At 36.9% G+C, this 20,664-nt stretch overlaps 1 protein-coding gene and 2 long non-coding RNA genes across 3 annotated transcripts; all 3 read left to right on the top strand.

Annotated features, from left to right (window-relative positions):
• The first annotated feature begins 407 nt into the window (after positions 1–407).
• On the top strand, positions 408–20,570 carry LOC121882765. The gene is made up of 6 exons (XM_042391207.1): positions 408–477; positions 634–918; positions 1,109–1,162; positions 19,879–19,980; positions 20,067–20,095; positions 20,205–20,570. Exons 1-6 carry the CDS (start codon positions 408–410, stop codon positions 20,271–20,273), a joined length of 609 nt encoding a protein of 202 aa, XP_042247141.1. The 3' UTR covers positions 20,274–20,570.
• On the top strand, positions 4,327–4,883 carry LOC121882169. The gene is made up of 3 exons (XR_006092022.1): positions 4,327–4,383; positions 4,493–4,549; positions 4,819–4,883. It is a non-coding gene; the product is annotated as an uncharacterized LOC121882169 (long non-coding RNA).
• Positions 12,234–13,924, top strand: LOC121882175. The gene is made up of 5 exons (XR_006092029.1): positions 12,234–12,299; positions 12,969–13,058; positions 13,142–13,170; positions 13,639–13,701; positions 13,805–13,924. It is a non-coding gene; the product is annotated as an uncharacterized LOC121882175 (long non-coding RNA).
• Positions 20,571–20,664: the final 94 nt, after the last annotated feature.

Raw genomic sequence — 20,664 nt, 5'->3', positions numbered from 1 at the left:
TGTTAATATGTCGAGTTTAATGAGCTGAAAACTGAAGATGAGACACATTTAGAAAGTTCTGTTGTATCTAAAATGATCCTCACACTAACAATGAACATGACAGTCATATTTCTATTTATTTCAGTTAATTGTTCATATTCCTCTCTCATATCTCTCAGCAGCCATAACTGGACAACGTTCCTTCTTCACTGTCAGAGATGGAGATGAAGTTACTTTGTCTTGTCAAAATGTGTTAAAGGATCAGGATAAATGTGACAGTACTACCTGGATCTTTGTTGGTTTAGGAAACACAGCAGCAGTAGCGCTGATTAAACTTGGGCAGATTGGTGAAGAAGCCAAAGCTAAATCAGACAGACTGAGTGTTACAGTGAACTGTTCTCTGGTTATAAAGAAGGTCACAGTTGAGGATGTTGGTCGTTACCTCTGCAGACAGTTCAAATCAGGACAACAACAAGGTCAAGACTCTGAGGTTTATCTGTCTGTTGTTACCAGTGAGTATTTACATCATAATGTTTTCAGCTCAAACTGTCTTGTTAGAACAATATACTGAAACATTACAATAATTATGATTACAGTGATGAAGTTAATCTGACTCTTGTTGTTTTTCTCTCACAATATCTCCATCTTCACCAGTGACTGAATATAAGGACAATAATGAGGTGACGTTAAGCTGCTCTGTGTGGACACGTGGACAGTGTAGACACAGAGTGAAGTGGGTGTATCAGGGTAAAGATGTGGACAAAGACAACAAAGACTTGAAGACATCACAGTCTAACTGCTCAGTCACTGTGTCCTTCCTGACTTCTCATTTTATTTGCACATCAAATCATGAGTTACTGAAGTGTGAAGTCACAGATCTCAACAATAGAAAAGTGCAGCTGTATAACTTCAGTCCTCAGTTGTCATGTGAGAAACCAGGTGAGAAGATGATGAGCTGTTTAAAATCACTTTATTCTGATATGAAAAATGACAAAACTGTATTTGTTTATTTGATGTATTTTAAGTTTTAGGTTGATATAAATGTTTCTCATTTAGTCACAGCAGATGGTGAACAATGTGTTTTTGTCTCATTTTAAAGTTTGTTGGTTTTTGTTATTTAATCTGTCAGGTGTGGCTGAAACAACAACAGAACCTGAAACAACGACATCAACAACACAAGAAGGTGAGCAACAAAGTCACTCATATGTATTCAACATTTTATTCAGTGTATTCAACCACTGCTGCCCCGGCAATATGTGAAAACAGCTGTTTACTAGTGTACATGTAGACATTCTTTCCCAAAGACTTTTAATCAGTTCAAATTGCAAAAAGTGTATTGTGACACATGATGACAGAAAAGTGCAGCTGTTTATCTTCAGCTGTTGGACCACAGTTGAGAAAACAGGTGAGAATATGATGAGCTGTTTAAAATCACATCAGACTGATGTAAAGATTTACATAAAATATTTGTGTATTTTATAGATTTGAAGTTTTAGATGATATTCTTTCTCATTGAGGTACTGCAGATGATAAACATGAAGTATTTTCTAATTGTATAATTTCTGGGCTACAATTACACCACAAGGTAACTCAACATTTTCTGTATGTTTCTTTACAGTATCTCTCTCTGTTACTTTATTTGACTAACGGAGAAAGCTGAAGCCTTATATTATCTTCCAACCCCGTCTACTATAAATTACATATACTGTATGTCATATACTGAACACTGACCAAGCACTTTATTAGGAACAACAACAGCTCTGCCATAAATTCTACTTTTACAAAGTTTATAGTTTCAGTTTTCGTTGACATTGTCAGAAAGGTGATAATTCTACTTTATGTTAATATTTAGTTCATAGTGGATGGTGATGTACTGGAGTGTATTATATTGAAAAGTGTTCCTAATATTTTGTCTCCCTCATGTATGTTAATGGGATGGAAAAAATATTAGGAACACTTTAATATAATGCACTTTTACCTCTAAGGTTCCTGTGTTTGCGGATAAATCGGTGCCTGTTGAGGGCAGGAGGTGATGAATTTTCTCTCTAATAGTTAGAATTTTATCATTAAAGAAGCTCATGAAGTCGTTACTACTGAGAGCTATAGGAATACATGGATCAATACAGTTATGACTCTTTGTCAGCCAAAGTGCTGAAGAGGAACCTCGGACTGTTTTTATTCTCTTCTATTAATGATGAGTAATAGGCGGCTCTGGCCTTACAGAGAACCTTCTTATATGTTTTAAGACTATCCTGCCAGACTAAACGAGAGTCTTCTAGTTTGGTGGAACACCATATTCTGACAAATGTTCAGAATGTTTGCTTTAATTTGTGTTGTTGGGAGTTATACCACGGAGCGAACCTCTTATATTTTATTATCGTCTTTTTTAAAGGGGTAATGGAGTCGAGTGTTATTCCCATTATCCTGCGGCACTATCAACGACATGATCAATTTGGGAGGAACTAAAGTTAACATAAGAGTCCTCTGTTGTATTGAAACATGGCAGTAAATTCAATACTGATGGAATTGCTTCCTTAAATGTAGCTACAGCACTATCAGATAGACATCTAGTGAAGACATGTTTGTCTAATGGTGTGTACTCCTGTAACAGGAATTCAACAGTTATCAAGTAATGGTCTGATAAAATAGGATTTTGTGGAAAAACTATTAAACGTTCAATTTTGATCCCATAAGTCAGATCAAGATCGAGGGTGTGGTTAAGACAGTGAGTGGGTTTATTTACACACTGAGAGAAGCCAATCTAATAATGAGATAAACGCAGCGCTGAGACTATCATTATCAACGTCCACATGAATATTAAAATCACCTACTATAATTACTTTATCTGCACTAAGGACTAAGTTTGATAAAAACTCGGAGAATTCAGATAAAAATTCAGAGTACGGACCAGGAGGACGGTACATTATAACAAATAGAAATGGACGTAAAGTTTTGCAGGTTGGGTGAGAGAGACTAAGAACAAGACTTTCTGATCAGTAATAATTAAATTTAGGAATAGGGTTGATAATTAGGCTTGAGTTGAAAATGGCCGCTGTCTCAAAGAATGTGAGTATTAATATGACTGGGGGGAGTGGATTCATTTAGGCTGACATATTCTTCATGACAAAATAAATCAATATGATAATCTGAGATTAGATTGTTTACTAATACAGTTTCAGATGACAGAGATCTAATGTTTAAGAGTCCACATTTAATTCTCCTACTGTCTTGTACTATTACAGTGGTGGTGTTCATTTTCATGACATTTTTATGCTGAATCCTCTTCTGTTTATTTTAGATTGAATTGATTTGAGTGGTCGGGGGACAGACAGTCTCTATGTGGTTTTGGGTGGGTTACTGCTCTAATGGAAGCACAGAGAAGCGTGTAGGACTGCAGCTCTGCCTCCTGGTCTCAACTCTGAGTTGTCATGGTTCAGGTCTACTAATAAACTCAGCCATATTTCTAGATATGAGAGAAGCTCCATCCAAAGTGGGATGTATGCCGTCTCTCCTAATCAGACCAGGTCTTCCCCAGAGAGTCGACCAATTATCATCTAGTTTAGGCTGGTGTGAAACAAATGCTTGAAATGTATATAAACTACCATTAAATCCAGCCTCTGGACATGAACCATCAAGGCATATATGTGTAACCATGGTGACATGCATGCACACGTTACATGCATAAGTTACAGGGGTTTTCCCCAAACAATCAAAAAGTGATAAGAAGTTGAAACGTGCTTTGCTGTGCTTGTGTCTGTATATTTTATCAGTTTTTCATTAAGAATGATGAAATGTGAGCGCTCAGTAAATATCTCCCCTGGTATATAAGGCTCCTCTTTTTCTTCCTTTTTCTACCTGTCTGTCATTTTTCATAACATGAGGTCCAACTGCAGTCGATATCACAATATCTTCTTGAGCTCTTGAACCCATAAAGACCAGCAATGTGCCGCATAACTTGCATAATTTTACAAATTGTTTTTCTAAGGACGTTTTCTCGTTACATCAAGAAACTGAAAAAATATTTTTTGTCATGGTGGTAGCAATACAGTGCTGTACAAATGCAACTGGTTAATCTTTTATTTCCATGGTTTTTATTTCCACAGCTCACATGAACCTGATTATTAAATGTGACAAATATTTTAAATGTACATACTTCCTTTACTGTCATGTTGTTTCTCTAATTAATACTCGTACAGATTGTTCTGCTCTGAGCTACATAATGTTGGTGATGCATGTGGCTGAACTCCTCCTCATCACTGTGATTACTGTTCTTCTCTTCAGAGCTCAAGGTGAGAAAATTCAGACCAACATTTGTTAAGTGTAAAACAAACTGTAACTTTAGAACTGAAATGTTACTCTGTGATTTATTTTCCAGGGAACCAGAGACCACCTGATGACAACATTGTGAGTTGAAAATAACGACTGAACTGATGTATAAAAAGACAAATGTGTACATTAAGAGACTGTAAGTCAGTGCAGGACTATGAATGTCTCATTGTTTGTGTTTGTGCAGGATTTAAACTCAGTAAGAAGCCGAACAGCGAAGCGTTCTGGTCCAGCAGCCAGTCAGGTAAATATCTGATGGTGCGTTCAGGTTCTGCTGACTCCACTATGACCTGTGTTCACTTTTAAAACTTCAACAGTCAGCTGGGAGGAAAATCTGGGAGTTCGGGGCTCTTCTGGGGAGGAACAACTTCATTTATTTGTATATGTTAGATTATCTGTGATTGTGTTGAATGTGCAGCAGCAGAAACATAAAGGTCAAAGAAGTAGGGTTGTGATTTGTGAGTTTTCAGTGTGAGTGTGTCAGAGTGGGTTTCTTTGTGTTGTTTTTCACAGGAGCAGAATGATGAAGATGATGGTGCGGTGAACTATGAAAACTTTGGAGAACCTTCTACTTCTGTTAGACTCCACTGATCAACGACTTCCACACCAACATCAACTCACCAGAGAAATGACTCCCTTGCTGTTATATCATTAATATGGTCTCAGTTTTACATGAGTAGTTGAATTCTTTACATAAAGAAAGAATCATAAGATCACTTTGAGATTTGTATGTTTTGTGTGCTGAGAAATTTTTATTTTTAGTCTGACTTGGACAACAATATTCAAATCTGGATTTTATCTCATGTTAAGAAGCTGTGAGTTTTATTAAATTTCTTTTCCTGCATTATTTCTCAAACTTTTCTCACGTTTTAACTCATTTAACTTCCTTAAATCTGCTTCAAGTGGAAGAATTTAGACTTGACTTTAAGACTTCTGTTGCTGCTTTTTAAGCTGCAGCAGCTTCAGATCAGTTTCATGTTTAAATTTACAGAAAAATTAATTTTAACTTTCATTTATCATTGTTAACATGTTTGTCAGGAAGCCAACATGTGTTTGGTTTGAATGAGCTTTGAGTCTTACTGCAGTCAGTAACAGTCTTCTCTTTATTATACCTGATAATAATATAATACGCAAATAAAGAAATATTAACCACTTAATTCTACACTGTGTTGTCTAATTATTTCATGTACTAACAGAGTTCTGACTGATAATGAAAGGTGGATATTCTCAGCTATAGACGTCCTGCTTCTACTCAGAATACAACTTCCCTTATCTGTCTGTTCTTTCACCTCTAAATCTTCCCTCTGTTCACACTTGGATCTAAAATGTTTCTAAATACAAATAGAAATACACTCAAAGTTACCTGAGAATGCACAGAAATCCAATAATTCAATCTACATTCAGCAGTGTTAAAGCACATGACAATGCATTGTGATCATAGGCTGCATATAAAGACAGACAGAGCTGGTTTGATTTTATTTATTTTGATATCACTTGTTTCCTCAAATTTTTAGACACAATTATCCTTCGTGCAATGATGGAATTTATCAAGGCTAGGCTGCACAGCAAACTCTTCAAGATTAAACTCCATCAGAATCCAAGTTCAACCACAAAACCAGAAGAACAGGTCAACTACAGCCCGATACAAACACACACACCAAATGTTGCCCATACAAGACAGCAGCACACGGTCAGTGGCGTCCAACACACGTGTGCGTAAAACTTTACTAATACACACAACGTATGCACTATCAAACAACTAGCAAACGAACCAATGTATCAATGCAACACCCCACAGTGTCAACTATGTATCCATTAACACTTGGAGAGGCAAAAAAAAAGTTACAATGACGCAGTTTGTAGTCACGAGTAACTGCGCTGAACCAAAACGCACAGTTACCACACTAAGGTGAAACAAACAAAGCCAACAACAACTTACCCGCACTCTGCGTTGAAAACAAGCCTACAAAAGCAACGCCAGTGTGACAAAACGTTTAAACGAGCCCCCAATATGTTACGGCCTCACCAAACAAAGGCTCCCCCTGGAGACCGAAACATAACAAGGACGCCAAAACCTCTGCTTTAACAACAGCCATTTATTTTTCAACTATTTAACCATACTTAAAAGGTAAAGAAAAAAAACAAACAGAAGGAGATGGAGATCCCAGCCAAAAAGAACAAAAGATGGGAAGTTACTGGACCAGCCACGCCATGGGCCATTGCACCCAGATCATTCCCCTACCTATTAAAAGAAAAGTGTACTCAACCTAATCAAAACCAAACCCGAAAACTAATCTCCATCCCAAACTAAAATAACAAAACCCAACACTCTAAACCATGTTGAGAAGAAAACTAAGAGAAGAAGAGGAAAAATTCCCCATAAGCCACTGCTGCTGTCAGTAATCAGGTGTGTGTCCACACCACCCCTCAGGTTCCCCTTTTCTCTCATGGAATAATTGGCTCCAGATGCTTCATTCCTACAAAGGAAGGCAGAGGGAGAGAGAGAGGAAGAGCGCCGGAGAGAGAGAAAGCAAGAGAGAGAGAGAACATGAGAGAGGGAGAGAGAGAGAGAGAGAGAGACAGAGAAAACACTCCCACAGGCAGTGTGCAGTATTGCACCTACATGCCACACGTAACAAAGCCTCAAGCTGTGGAAGTTACTGCTTCACTATGATGACTGTTAATACATTTCACGCAGCTTAAATGACCAAAGTCACCTCTACAGTGTGCATATAGCATGAAAAACCTTCATATTAAATGTTAAGCTGCCTGAACTGAAGCTCAACTAAGTATAAACAAGTTAACTCAGCATCAGTATGTATTAACGTGCACTGCTGGAGTCTCAGAGACCTCAAACCTTCCAGAGATTAAAGTAGATTTCAGCAGAAAATTCCTCTTTGTCTTTTCATAAAGTGTTGACTGTCTGTTCCTGTGAGCTTCTTGTGTTTCTGATTCTTATCTGGTCATCATTAGAGGGTAAAACCTCCAGAGCTCTGCTGCTGTTGTTTCCACATTCTCACTGACACACTTGACACACCTCTCATTTCTCAGAAAAACTGACCTCAAAGATACAATGAGGAACTAACAGGTCTCAGACCACTAAAACATCATCTTATCTGTTCTTTTACAGCTGCTACAGTATCACCATGTTGCACCATGTTGAGCATCAAGAGTCAAAGTTTGACTCTTCACCTGTCTGTTCATGTGTGCTGTCAGACGTCACCATGAATCCTGTCTGTTTTCTAATAAACACTATCTACAGAAAAGAAGAGCTGCATTATTGCAAACATTTATCTTAACTAACAATCTGCACACGTTCAACTTCCTCAATTTTTATCTTCTTCCTTTCAGGAGGTCAGACACGTCATCGTCACAAATGCATCATGGGACTGGACACAGTGTGCACTTGAGACAAAATATGAGCCTTAATATACAGTAGTTTGCTTCTTACAGCATCAGATTGCCTCAATGTCTCTTTAAAAGGCAGAAACATATTCCTTTGTCTTGTAATCAGTGACACATAATCATGTCTCCATCCTACATGTTCATCCTGTTCAAGCTTTGTCAGGCTGCTGTGACCTCTGACCTCTGACTGTTGGCAGCTTCTGTTATTGCTGATCAAAATCGTTGCATCACTGTGGATGAGACACAACTAAATGTTACAAATGTCAAAGTAAAAATGAGTTTTTGACTGTTTGGATGAAAATACAGTAAATCCATCGTCTGACAAAAGACTAATTGTCACTATGAGGAAGTGACATCACACTAACTGCAGGAGGTAGATGCTGTATCTCTCTACAACACAAACTACTTTACAGACTCTGACAGTTGAGAGCGTCGATCTCTTGTTCTGAAGATATCGACAAAGAAGGATCGTGAAGCACGATGGTTGAATTCAGATGGATTAACATGTCTGTCTGTGTGTTTCCTAAGAAGAGTTGCGTTACTGCAACCATTTATCTTACTTAACAGTCTTCACACGTTCAACTTCCTCTTCTTCTTTTCAGGAGGTCAAACACGTCGTTGTCACAAATACACCGTGGGAACGAACACAGTGTGCACTTGTTGAATCTTAATATGGTTTAATATGGCTGCTCTGACTGCAGAAACATATTTCTTTACCTTGTGATCCGTGATTACATCCCAGTTTTTGATCTTTGTCAGACAGCTGTGACATCTGACCTCTGACCTCTTTAGTGCTGCTTACCCGTCATATTACTGATCAAGAAATGTGAGTCAATGTCTTGTCAGTCACAGTGAATAAGAACTAAACTGTCAAAAGTAAATATGTTAATTAGTTTTTGGTTGCAAAAAACTCTGATCAGTCTGCCTACATACAGTCCAGACAGTAAGTATTTGGACATTTACAGTTACAGTTACTACTCTAATTAAAGCTGAGACTTGGTACTTTAATGCAGTATTCATTGTTTTATTACAGATTGAATGTGCTGAAACACAGAAACTGAAGAACAAAAACTGTGTAACTGTCCAAATACTTACTGCCTGGACTGTACATGCAGCAGAGTGAGGAAGAGGAAGTGTCAGATGTGCAAATGACAGGAAGAAGACGCCTTACTTCACACATTACTTTAGAGACTGCGACAGTTAAGAGAAGCAGAGATCGATGAGAGAGAGAAGCAGGATGGTTGAATTCAGACGGATTCAAATGTTGTTTCTGATACTGGTGCTTCAGTTTTCAGGTAAGAAAAAAAGATTAATTTAGTATTTTATTAACCTTCTTAAATTGAGACGAGTATGTTGTTAGTTGTTAATATGTCGAGTTTAATGAGCTGAAAACTGAAGATGAGACACATTTAGAAAGTTCTGTTGTATCTAAAATGATCCTCACACTAACAATGAACATGACAGTCATATTTCTATTTATTTCAGTTAATTGTTCATATTCCTCTCTCATATCTCTCAGCAGCCATAACTGGACAACGTTCCTTCTTCACTGTCAGAGATGGAGATGAAGTTACTTTGCATTGTGAAAATGTGTTAAAGGATCAGGATAAATGTGACAGTACTACCTGGATCTTTGTTGGTTTAGGAAACACAGCAGCAGTAGCGCTGATTAAACTTGGGCAGATTGGTGAAGAAGCCAAAGCTAAATCAGACAGACTGAGTGTTACAGTGAACTGTTCTCTGGTTATAAAGAAGGTCACAGTTGAGGATGTTGGTCGTTACCTCTGCAGACAGTTCAAATCAGGACAACAACAAGGTCAAGACTCTGAGGTTTATCTGTCTGTTGTTACCAGTGAGTATTTACATCATAATGTTTTCAGCTCAAACTGTCTTGTTAGAACAATATACTGAAACATTACAATAATTATGATTACAGTGATGAAGTTAATCTGACTCTTGTTGTTTTTCTCTCACAATATCTCCATCTTCACCAGTGACTGAATATAAGGACAATAATGAGGTGACGTTAAGCTGCTCTGTGTGGACACGTGGACAGTGTAGACACAGAGTGAAGTGGGTGTATCAGGGTAAAGATGTGGACAAAGACAACAAAGACTTGAAGACATCACAGTCTACCTGCTCAGCTGCTGCGTCTCTGTTGACTTCTCATTTTATTTACACATCAAATTATAAGTTTTTGAAGTGTGAAGTCACAGATCTCAACAGTGAAAAAGTGCAGCTGTATAACTTCAGTCCTCAGTTGTCATGTGAGAAACAAGGTGAGAAGATGATGAGCTGTTTAAAATCACTTTATTCTGATATGAAAAATAACAAAACTGCATTTATTTATTTGATGTATTTTAAGTTTTAGGTTGATATAAATGTTTCTCATTTAGTCACAGCAGATGGTGAACAATGTGTTTTTGTCTCATTTTAAAGTTTGTTGGTTTTTGTTATTTAATCTGTCAGGTGTGGCTGAAACAGCAACAGAACCTGAAACAACAAGATCAACAACACAAGAAGGTGAGCAACAAAGTCACTCATATGTATTCAACATTTTATTCAATGTATTCAACCACTGCTGGCCCGGCAATATGTGAAAACAGCTGTTTACTAGTGTAGATGTAGACATTCTTTCCCAAAGACTTTTGATCAGTTCAAATTGCAAAACTGTATTGTGACAGAATATGATAGAAAAGTGCAGCTGTTTATCTTCAGCTTTTGGACCACAGTTGAGAAAACAGGTGAGAATATGATGAGCTGTTTAAAATCACTTCAGACTGATGTGACAACGCTGTGGTTCAGGTCTGGTTAGGTTTAGGGAAAGATCATGGTTTGAGTTAAAATGATCACTTTGTTAAGGTTAGAGAAACATGTAGGACGGGTTGGGTTAATATTTCCTTAAAATTAGGGGACCTTCATCGTCATGGCAACAGTAATCACCATGGGGTTAAGGTTACGGGAAGACTGTAGTTATGTTCTTTTAAAAACCTGTCCTGACTCTTGGTTAGAAATAGAAAATGTCATTTGCAGCAAAATCCACAGTCCACTTTTTATAAATTAGGATCAAAGCAGCCACCTCCGAATGAAGAAATTTGTCAACTTATATATAGATCATGTGAACTGCACCACTTCTCTGGGTCATAATTACTGCGGCCACTAGATGGCATCTGTCACTCAAACATAAATATAGGTAGTTTTTGGCTGACTGACATTACCACCTTTTTTTTGAGAGGACAGGCTCAGAAAAACCTGTTTCAATGTTCATTTAGGCGTCTGACTGTTGTTTTAAGACAGACTTTAAAAACTTTGAACCCGTCCTTTAACCCAGACAGGCACATTAAGGTGATTGGCTTCTTGTAAATATAATGTTGAGTTCAATTCAATTTCAATTCAATTTTATTTATATAGCGCCAAATCACAACAAAAGTTATCTCAGGGCACTTTTCACATGGAGCAGGTCTAGACCGTACTCTTTAATTTACAGAGAGAGAGACCCAACAATTCCCCCATGAGCAAACACTTGGCGACAGCGGTAAGGAAAAACTCCCCTTTAATGGGAAGACACCTCAAGCAGAACCCGGCTCTAGATGGGCGGCCATCTGCTTTGACCAGTTGGGTTGAGAGAGAGAGGAGAGGGTGTGGGGGGGTGGGGACACAGAGAAGCAGAACAGCAACAGCAACAACAAGAGATACATGACTAGCAGCAACAAACAGCAACAACAACCGGAACAGCTGGTGAAGGACAGAAGAGAACATCAACACGTTGGTTTATGGGGTTTCCTACGGATGAGAAAGCACAAAGAACACCGAGGAAGAAGGAAAGTTAGTAACATGCATTAAGAATACATACGGATGGAGAAGAGGAGAGAGGAACTCAGTGCATCATGGGAAGTCCCCCGGCAGTCTAGGCCTATAGCAGCATAACTAAGGGCTGATCCAAGGCGAGCGTGGTCAGCCCTAACTATAAGCTTTATCAAAAAGGAAAGTTTTAAGCCTACTCTTAAGTGCAGAGAGGGTGTCTGCCCCCCCGGACCAAATCTGGAAGACGGTTCCACAAGAGAGGAGCCTGATAGCTGAAGGCTCTGCCTCCCATTAGAATAATATTCCATTAGTGCATTTATACTTTTGGTGTGTTCACAGTGTACATAACACCACAGTGCACAGTTCAATTCAGATTCTGAACACATAAAAACACTAAAAAACACCACAATACATAAGAAAAGCAAAGTAAGATTCAGTCAGTTGTGTTTATGTGATACATGTATCACTACATTTTTAAACACTTTGGTCCAGACTGAAAAATCTCCACAACTATTGGATGGATCACCATGAATGCTAATCTAAGATAGTAAACATGGTACATGTACAAACATTACACCTGCTAAACATCAGCATGTCAGCTTTGTCATTGTGAGCATGTTAGCATGAGTCGCTAGCGTGGCTGTATACAATTTAAAAACAGCAGAATAGATGCAGGTGATGACACAACAACAGCAACAATTATATCAACTACAATAATGGAAGAAAGCACAAAAGCAGAGACAACAAAGACCTGAAAGTGCCTGCAAACAATGATACCCAACAAGGTAGAAACTGAACATTTAGCATTTACTTCTCTAACTCACATTCAGATTCAAAGGGCTTTATTGGCATGACCATCAGATACAGTTTCATCAAAGCACTATCTGAATACTTAATTTATAATACATTTAGAACATTGTTACTGAAAGGAAAGAGTAAAAGGAAAAGTACATATAGGCCCTCATTTATGTAAAAAATCATGCAGAGTGTGTTGGAAACCTATAACAGCAGATTCAACTTCTTTTCTTTTTTTAAAAAACTGGATTATTTTTATACATAAGCCAATAATGCCATGTCTCTCTGTCTTCCTCTTTTAAAGTCTAAAGTGTGAATACTGTTATGATGCAATGAAGTATGAGTGTCAGACTAATGTTTGGCTGTGAGTAAAGATATTATCTTCATCAGTCAGTCAGTCTCAGTCAGTGTTCAAACACATGTCTGAGTAAATGGTCGAGTGTTTAGTAATGCTCCTCACAGTCAATATTTGCAAATCAGTATTTTGAAGTTGAATTGGATTGTTTTTGCTCAAGACATGATAACAGTAGAAAACTAAGGTTTGTGTGAGGGAAACAATAGTAGTAGTGAGTGAATTCTCTTCTAGTTTAGCAGCAGGATTTTGAACAGAACAGAAAGCTGCAGCCTGAATGTTTTTAATGTTTTCTTTCTCTTTCCAGGTTGGTGGTGGTACATCATTGTGGCTGTGGGTTTAGCAGCACTCTTACTAACTGTTGTTGTGGTTGTCATCAGACGGAAGAAAACTACAGGTGAGAAAGTCCACAGATGAAACTTTTTGAAAAACCTGGATTTTCAGTGTTGAAACTAAAGTCGACTCTCTTTTGTCCTTCAGGGAACAACATACAGATGGATGAAAACACTGTGAGTTTAAAATTCAATCATCAGGTTTATATGATGATTATTATGATTATTATTGTGATTATATGATTGATATTATAAGACTTTGTAGAGCAAACATCATTGTTATTTTAAGTTCTGTAGTTAAAAGAGAAGAAGAATAAACATTACTGACTGTGTTGTGACACTAAAAGTTTCACTAAAAGAGATCAGATGAGTCAGGGACTGAGCTTAAACCCTGCAGTGACTCAGTCTGGTTCAGAAACCAGTCAGGACCAGTGAGATCACACACTACACCCAGTACAACATTACATTTACTTGTATTTGTTTTCCATTATGTGGCAGTATGATATAAACTCTTGAGTCTAACTGTCATCTGCAACATAGAAGAAGACAGAATACAACTAGAATTGAACTGAACTGAACTGAAGAGGTGAGTCTGTATAAATCTACATGTTACTGAGCAGCCATCATGTTGTCTTCACTGTGTAGGATGAAGGTGGTGTTTCCTACGCCTCCATCAGCTACACAAGGAAGACCGACAGTAAAGCCCGGGTAAGAAGTCTGATGCTTCTGTTGTCTTTCAACATGTTGCAGTGTGTTGTGGTGGATTTCACATAGTCGTATCTTGTGTAATTTATGTTGTGCTGTTTCCCAGATTCGGGGCAAAGATAATGCTGATGAAGATGATGCAGTGACCTACAGCACTGTAAAAGCTTCCTCCTCTTCTGCTGCAGCCTCCACTGATCCCAGCAACGCTACCGCCTAACCAAACAAACCAAACTCACATCATCACATGATTCATTTTTTATGATCAGTTTCAGAATGTTTTGCTGTTTATCCAGAAGGGGTGTCTAAGTTAAGTAGCAGCAAAATGTAAAAAGGAGAAGTAATAATGCAAAATTCATATGGTAGTTTATTGAAATATAAATTAGCATAAGATATGTTACATTTTGCTTGATGAACGCTTATTGTGCTCAGTGATGGATGTGGTAGCATTGTAGTTCAAGCTTTAAAATCTTGTTTTCATTTTTAAACTTGTTGCCTGTAATGATCAGTTTTGAAAAATTTATTGAGGTTTATTATTTTATCAGTTTATTACTTTTAAAATGCTTTTATTCTTTATTTACAATATATATTTTTTCAGTTTAGTATCACCATTAATTGTTTGATATGCATTAATTTGACCATTTATGTCTTTCTTTAGTTAGTTTTGAATATCCTGGTATGAAAGTGTTCAAAGCAAAGTTGAAATGTGACATTACATGATATTATTAACTAAATAATGATGTCACCCTTGAAAGTTGTATTAAACAGCTGAGTGAATAAAAACTGTGGAAATCCAAAAGTATCTCAAAGTTACTATGAAGAAGGGGGGGGGGACTAATATGCTCCACCTACAAAAAGTTACGAGTTTGGTAACTAACAAGTGAGAAAATAGGAGGAGACACTTTACTCATGATAGGAAGTAGACAGTGTATTTCTGCATTTTGAGAGCTAAGAGCGAGAGAAGAAGACAGAGAGAAAGACAGAGAAGCACGATGGTTGAACTCAGATGGATTAAAATGTCTTTATTTCTGATACTGGGGCTTCAGTTTACAGGTAAGATACAAAAATCTGCATGATTACCTTATTGTACTTTATTAAAGAACAGTCATATTTTAGATCATTTATCACATTTCTCTCTCAAATTCTCAACAGCAGTAACTGAACAAATTGCCTTCTACATCACTCTCAGAGATGGAGATGAAGTCACTTTGTCTTGTGAAAATGTGATGACTGATCAGGATAAATGTGAAAATACTACCTGGTCCTTTGAGTCAAGAAGCACAGCAGCAGTAGAGCTGATTAAACTTGGGCAGATTGGTGAAAAAGCCAAATGCTGCTTACCCGTCATATTACTGATCAAAATATTTGAGTCAATGTCTTGTCAGTGAATAAGAACTAAACTGTAACTAAAATTACTACTCTAATTAAAGCTGAGACTTGGTACTTTAATGCAGTATTCATTGTTTTATTACAGATTGAATGTGCTGAAACACAGAGCCTGAAGAACAAAAACTGTGTAACTGTCCAAATACTTACTGCCTGGACTGTACATGCAGCAGAGTGAGGAAGAGGAAGTGACACACGTACAAATGACAGGAAGAAGATGCCTTACTTCACACATTACTTTAGAGACTGCGACAGTTAAGAGAACCAGAGATCGATGAGAGAGAGAAGCAGGATGGTTGAATTCAGACGGATTCAAATGTTGTTTCTGATACTGGTGCTTCAGTTTTCAGGTAAGAAAAAAAGATGAATTTAGTATTTTATTAACCTTCTTAAATTGAGACGAGTATGTTGTTAATTGTTAATATGTTGAGTTTAATGAACTGAAAACTGAAGATGAGACACATTTATAAAGTTCTGTTGTATCTAAAATGATCCTCACACTAACAATGAACATGACTATACTGTTTTGTTTAGTGTGTTTTAGTGTTTTGTTTGATAGTATTTAAAAGCAACTATCAAATATATCTACATACATTTCCCCATTAATGTATGAGGTTAACTTTATATAAACATTATTTAATAGTAATTACAAGCAGCTCTCCAATATATTTACAGGCTTTTCCCATTAATGTATAGGGTTTACTTTATATAAACATTATGTGACAGTAATTGCATACAACTCCCCAATATATCTACAGACATTTCACATTAATATATGGAGTTCTGAATTTACAAAAACCAGAAGGTCTATGTAAAAGTATCTTACTGAATAAATATATACATTTTTCTACTGACATTTTACAATATTGTGCAATCCATTCAATACAGATCCCCATTTGAGATGTATGAGATTTCAAGATGTTTAATAACCAGAATATATCATAAAATTACCTTTTAGTGCTTGCTTTACAAAGTTATTCTGTAGACATTGCCCAAGCCTAGTATACAGGTACATTTTCTGGGGATTAAATCAACTACAATTTGTTGACAATTTATGTCAACATAAAACTAAAGAACATCATGCAGGTTGATTAACTTGATGAATTAACTTCAATAAATAATCTGATCTAACATGTTTTCCAGGATCTAGGGTTCATAATTTTGTATTTTATGCAATATTAATGTTTATGGATATGTTGTATGACTTCTGCCATTCTGCCACCAGGTTGTGCCTTTGAGTAAGGTGAGAGTTTTGAAGCAGAAGTAGTAGAAGAAGAGGAACTTCCTCCAGTTGCAGTAGTTAGCACAAAGCTAGTGGGTTTTAACAGCAGCAAAAATATACTGATGGACTGTTAGCTACACATTCTGCTTTGTTGTGGTTGTAAATTGGGCAGATAAAAAAACCTGCAAGTTATACTACAGCCTGAGTGTCTGTCTGCAACACATGACTACTTTGGTATATTTACTTGCCAAATGGAAAATCTACCCGCATTTGGCGCTTGCACAACGAAACATAGTATTCTATCTGATGATTACTTTTTTCTGCTGTGGATTGTGAAGACTAATACATCCATTCATTTAGAACACTGAAATTGTTCAAACAATTAACCACCAAGGAAAAATACCATCTTGTTTGCCTGATCTTGAAGGATTGCATTTGTCACACAGTTGATTGAAGAGAAAGAGACCATTCTGCTGTGGTTGAGTTACATTGACTTTGAACTAGTGAGGGACTGCGAACAGAACAGTGAAGCTCTGTCATGAAAAGCTGTCAATTCATAAGCTGTCTTGTCTGAATCAGAATCGGTCTGGTAATATTAAGCTTGAGAGAAAATCAGCGCAGGTATGAGGAAATGCTTTCAACAAGCTTTGAGCTCAATCCTGTCTTACATTGTTTTCTAGGTCTTGCTAGACACTGTCTTCAAAGCCTGGGTTGCACACACTTCAATAGAAGCCACCCTTTCATGTCTCAAAACATTAACTGTTAATGCTCAATATCTACAATAATGCAAATAGACCATTCAGCTAAATAAAAACTGCCAGAGCAAGCTGTCCTTTAAATGTGATCAACAAAATCTCAAAACCATTTGTAAAACTGATTGTTATCCTGTGTTGGGATGCTTAATTTGGAGTGATGTAGTAGTCTCTACATTTGGAACCAATTAAAACTCTGGTGCAGTATTTTGCACAAGCTTTAGGCAAGAGAGTGATTTTCAGTTTTTGACTTGCAATATAATGTTTGAATTGTGCAGAATATACAGTTTAAAATAAAAACAAACAACAAATATACACATTATATATAAAATAACGTGACTAAATCCCTATCATGTGTTGCACATGTCAATATGTATGGTAACAAAAAACATCTCACAAAAAAAACAAATTAAGTCGTCAGCCCTCACAAATAAGTGTATATCACTTTTTTAATGATGCACAGCAGCAAAAAAGGGTTTCAGCCCTAGGCTTTCCTCAGCATTAGGATGGAACATAGGATACAACAAACATACATTTTTATCACCATTTGATTTGATATGTAGCCCCAACACCAATATGTTGTGCATCAAGACCTAAGTTCTGAAGAATGATGGCAGTGTACACACAATATATAAGAAATATGCCTCTGAAGAAGAGTGTCAGACGGATATGTTGGATAGTTGCTTGTAATTACTGTCAAATACTATTTATATACTGTTAATATCATACATTAATTGGAAAAGTCTGTAGACAGTTGCTTGTAATTACTTTCAAATAATGTTTATATGAAATAATGATTATTGAAATTATGTTTTTGTATGCCATTTTCACATGATCCTATTTTTTGTACAGTATAAAAACAGTATTTACCAGGAATTTACTGTGAAGGATAATTTGAATATAATTTTACATAAATTTACAAAAGAATACTGTATTAAACAAGCCTTTATTTAAATTAGGTAATTTTAAAGTATTTCTTCAGTGTTTTTCATTTTTTTGTGCAGATTTATACATTTCTTTAACATTCTAGCAATATTTTATAGCGAAAGGCTTGAAGGGGCCATGGCTGGGGACCCTGCACAGGGGCCTCGACGGGCGCCCCGAGAGCCTGTGCTCCCCTGCGTTGTTGTTGTCGTCATCATCGTCGTCGTTGTTGTTTTGGCCGTCTGTAGACTTACATGCAAGTGAATTGACTTTCAAGGGTATTTAGTAGCTGTTGTTAATTGAAACTCACTGTAGTCCTCACTGTTAGTAGTCAGTTACACAATAGTGTGTTGAGTAATTTTATTTTTGTTGTCTTTTTCTCACAATATCTCCCCAGTTCATGAACAAAGGGATGATGATAAGGTGACATTAACCTGCTCTGTGTTGAAATATGAACACTGTCAAGACACAGTGGAGTGGCTATATGACGGTAATAGTGATGATTTCACAAACCTGGACAAAGGTTCCTGCAAAGCCGCTGTGACATTTACAGCTTCTAATCTTAATCAGACGTCACATTATTCTGAGTTATTAAAGTGTAAAGTGACTGAACGTAACGGCGGGACACTGCTGTGTGACTTCACCCCTAAATCCTCATGTGAGAAACACGGTAAGTTTTTTTTATATGATGGATTTGAAGTTATAAGATGACATCATTGTTGCTCAATTACTGCAGATGATATAAAATGAGATATTTTCTCATCTTTTTTGTGTTTTCTTATTTAATTCCATGTTCAGCTATATCAACAGGAAACATGGGAGGGACAAGGGAGGAAAACAAAACGTCTGCACACAATGATGATCCAACAAAACTACCTGGTAGAGACTTAATGAGATATTTTATCATCTTTTGTTGTGTTTTGTTATTTAATGTCATATTCAGCTAAATCAGCTAAATCTTGTACTCAGAATATAAAAGTTAAACCCTAAAATTTTCAGGGATGAAATTAGTTTTCCATATGAGTCCAAAGAGCATTTGTTTTTCAAGTGTTTGTTCCCAAGAGCCTTATAAGGCTAACTCAGTCATCATTACAGAGTAAAACCTCCAGAGTTCTGCTGACGTTGAACCCACATTCACCCCAAAACACTTCCCTCTTAGTTCTTAGAAAAATATATTTAGCTACAATGAGGAACCAACAATTCTCAAAACACTAAAATGTCGACATCACCATGAAGTTTTCAGCTGTATCTTATCACCTTAACTGCTGCATAACTGCATTTACAACTCAACGTCCTCAGTCGTCCTCCTTCAACCTAACAACCAAACCAATTACTGTTAATCTTTATACTTTTCTATTTATACAAATGAATGATAATGTTGCTCCGTAACTGCTGGATGTGGAAATGAGCAACTGTTTGCTAACAAGTTCAATGTTCATGTCAGTGTTGTGTTCACTTGTTTCTGTTGCCCTCAAGTAGCCAAAAAACTCAGTTAATACATCTTTAACATACATGTTACAGATCACAACAAGTGACATTTCCTGTGTTTATTGGATTATATATAAATTAAACATTGACAAAATATTTTTCATCAATTCAAATTTAGAAAAGAAAAAATCCAAACATTTCAACAACAGAATGAATACTGTACATCTAAGCATGAATTTCATCCTGATGAGTGAATGAAACTTGCAAATTCTGATTTATTTATGTTATATGACACATATGATACTTGTTCAACTCTTTTATTTCCACAGCAAACACAAACATGCTCCTTAAAATGTTTTAACTTTTCCAAAAACTGTTGAATGTATATTGGAAAGGAAAAAAAAGGTTTCTACTCTTTCTCTTTTCTTCTAAAACTAAAACTCTTCACTGACACATTTCTATATTCCACAGTTCGTACAGATTGTTCTGCTCTGAGCTACATAATGTTGGTGATGCGTGTGGCTGAACTCCTCCTCATCACTGTGATTACTGTTCTTCTCTTCAGAGCTCGAGGTGAGAAAATTCAGACCAACATTTGTTAAGTTTAAAACAAACTGCAACTTTAGAACTGAGATGTTACTCTGTCATTTATTTTCCAGGGAACCAGAGACCACCTGATGACAACATTGTGAGTTGAAAATAACAACTGAACTGATGTATAAAAAGACAAATGTGTACATTAAGAGACTGTAAGTCAGTGCAGGACTTTGAATGTCTCACTGTTTGTGTTTGTGCAGGATTTAAACTCAGTAAGAAGCCAAACAGCAAAGCGTTCTGGTCCAGCAGCCAGTCAGGTAAATATCTGATGGTGCGTTCAGGTTCTGCTGACTCCACTGTGACCTGTGTTCACTTTTAAAACTTCAACAGTCAGCTGGGAGGAAAATCTGGGAGTTCAGGGCTCTTCTGGGGAGGAACAACTTCATTTATTTGTATATGTTAGATTATCTGTGATTGTGTTGAATGTGCAGCAGCAGAAACCTAAAGGTCAAAGAAGTAGGGTTGTGATTTGTGAGTTTTCAGTGTGAGTGTGTCAGAGTGGGTTTCTTTGTGTTGTTTTTCACAGGAGCAGAATGATGAAGATGATGGTGCGGTGAACTATGAAAACTTTGGAGAAACTTCTACTTCTGTCAGACTCCACTGATCAACGACTTCCACACCAACATCAACTCACCAGAGAGATGACTCCCTTGCTGTTAT

Source organism: Thunnus maccoyii, chromosome 17, assembly GCF_910596095.1.
Source record: "Thunnus maccoyii chromosome 17, fThuMac1.1, whole genome shotgun sequence".
Lineage (NCBI taxonomy): Eukaryota > Metazoa > Chordata > Actinopteri > Scombriformes > Scombridae > Thunnus > Thunnus maccoyii.
The sequence above is the reverse complement of the archived record's forward strand: the minus strand, read 5'-3'. Positions and strand labels throughout refer to the sequence as shown.

Coding starts and splice junctions, on each gene's coding strand:
- LOC121882765 (XM_042391207.1), top strand. CDS start 408: ATGTTGGTCGTTACCTCTGCAGACAGTTCAAATCAGGACAACAACAAG. Junction 919..1,108: donor GTTGTCATGTGAGAAACCAG/GTGAGAAGATGA, acceptor TTAATCTGTCAG/GTGTGGCTGAAACAACAACA. Junction 1,163..19,878: donor GACATCAACAACACAAGAAG/GTGAGCAACAAA, acceptor TATATTCCACAG/TTCGTACAGATTGTTCTGCT.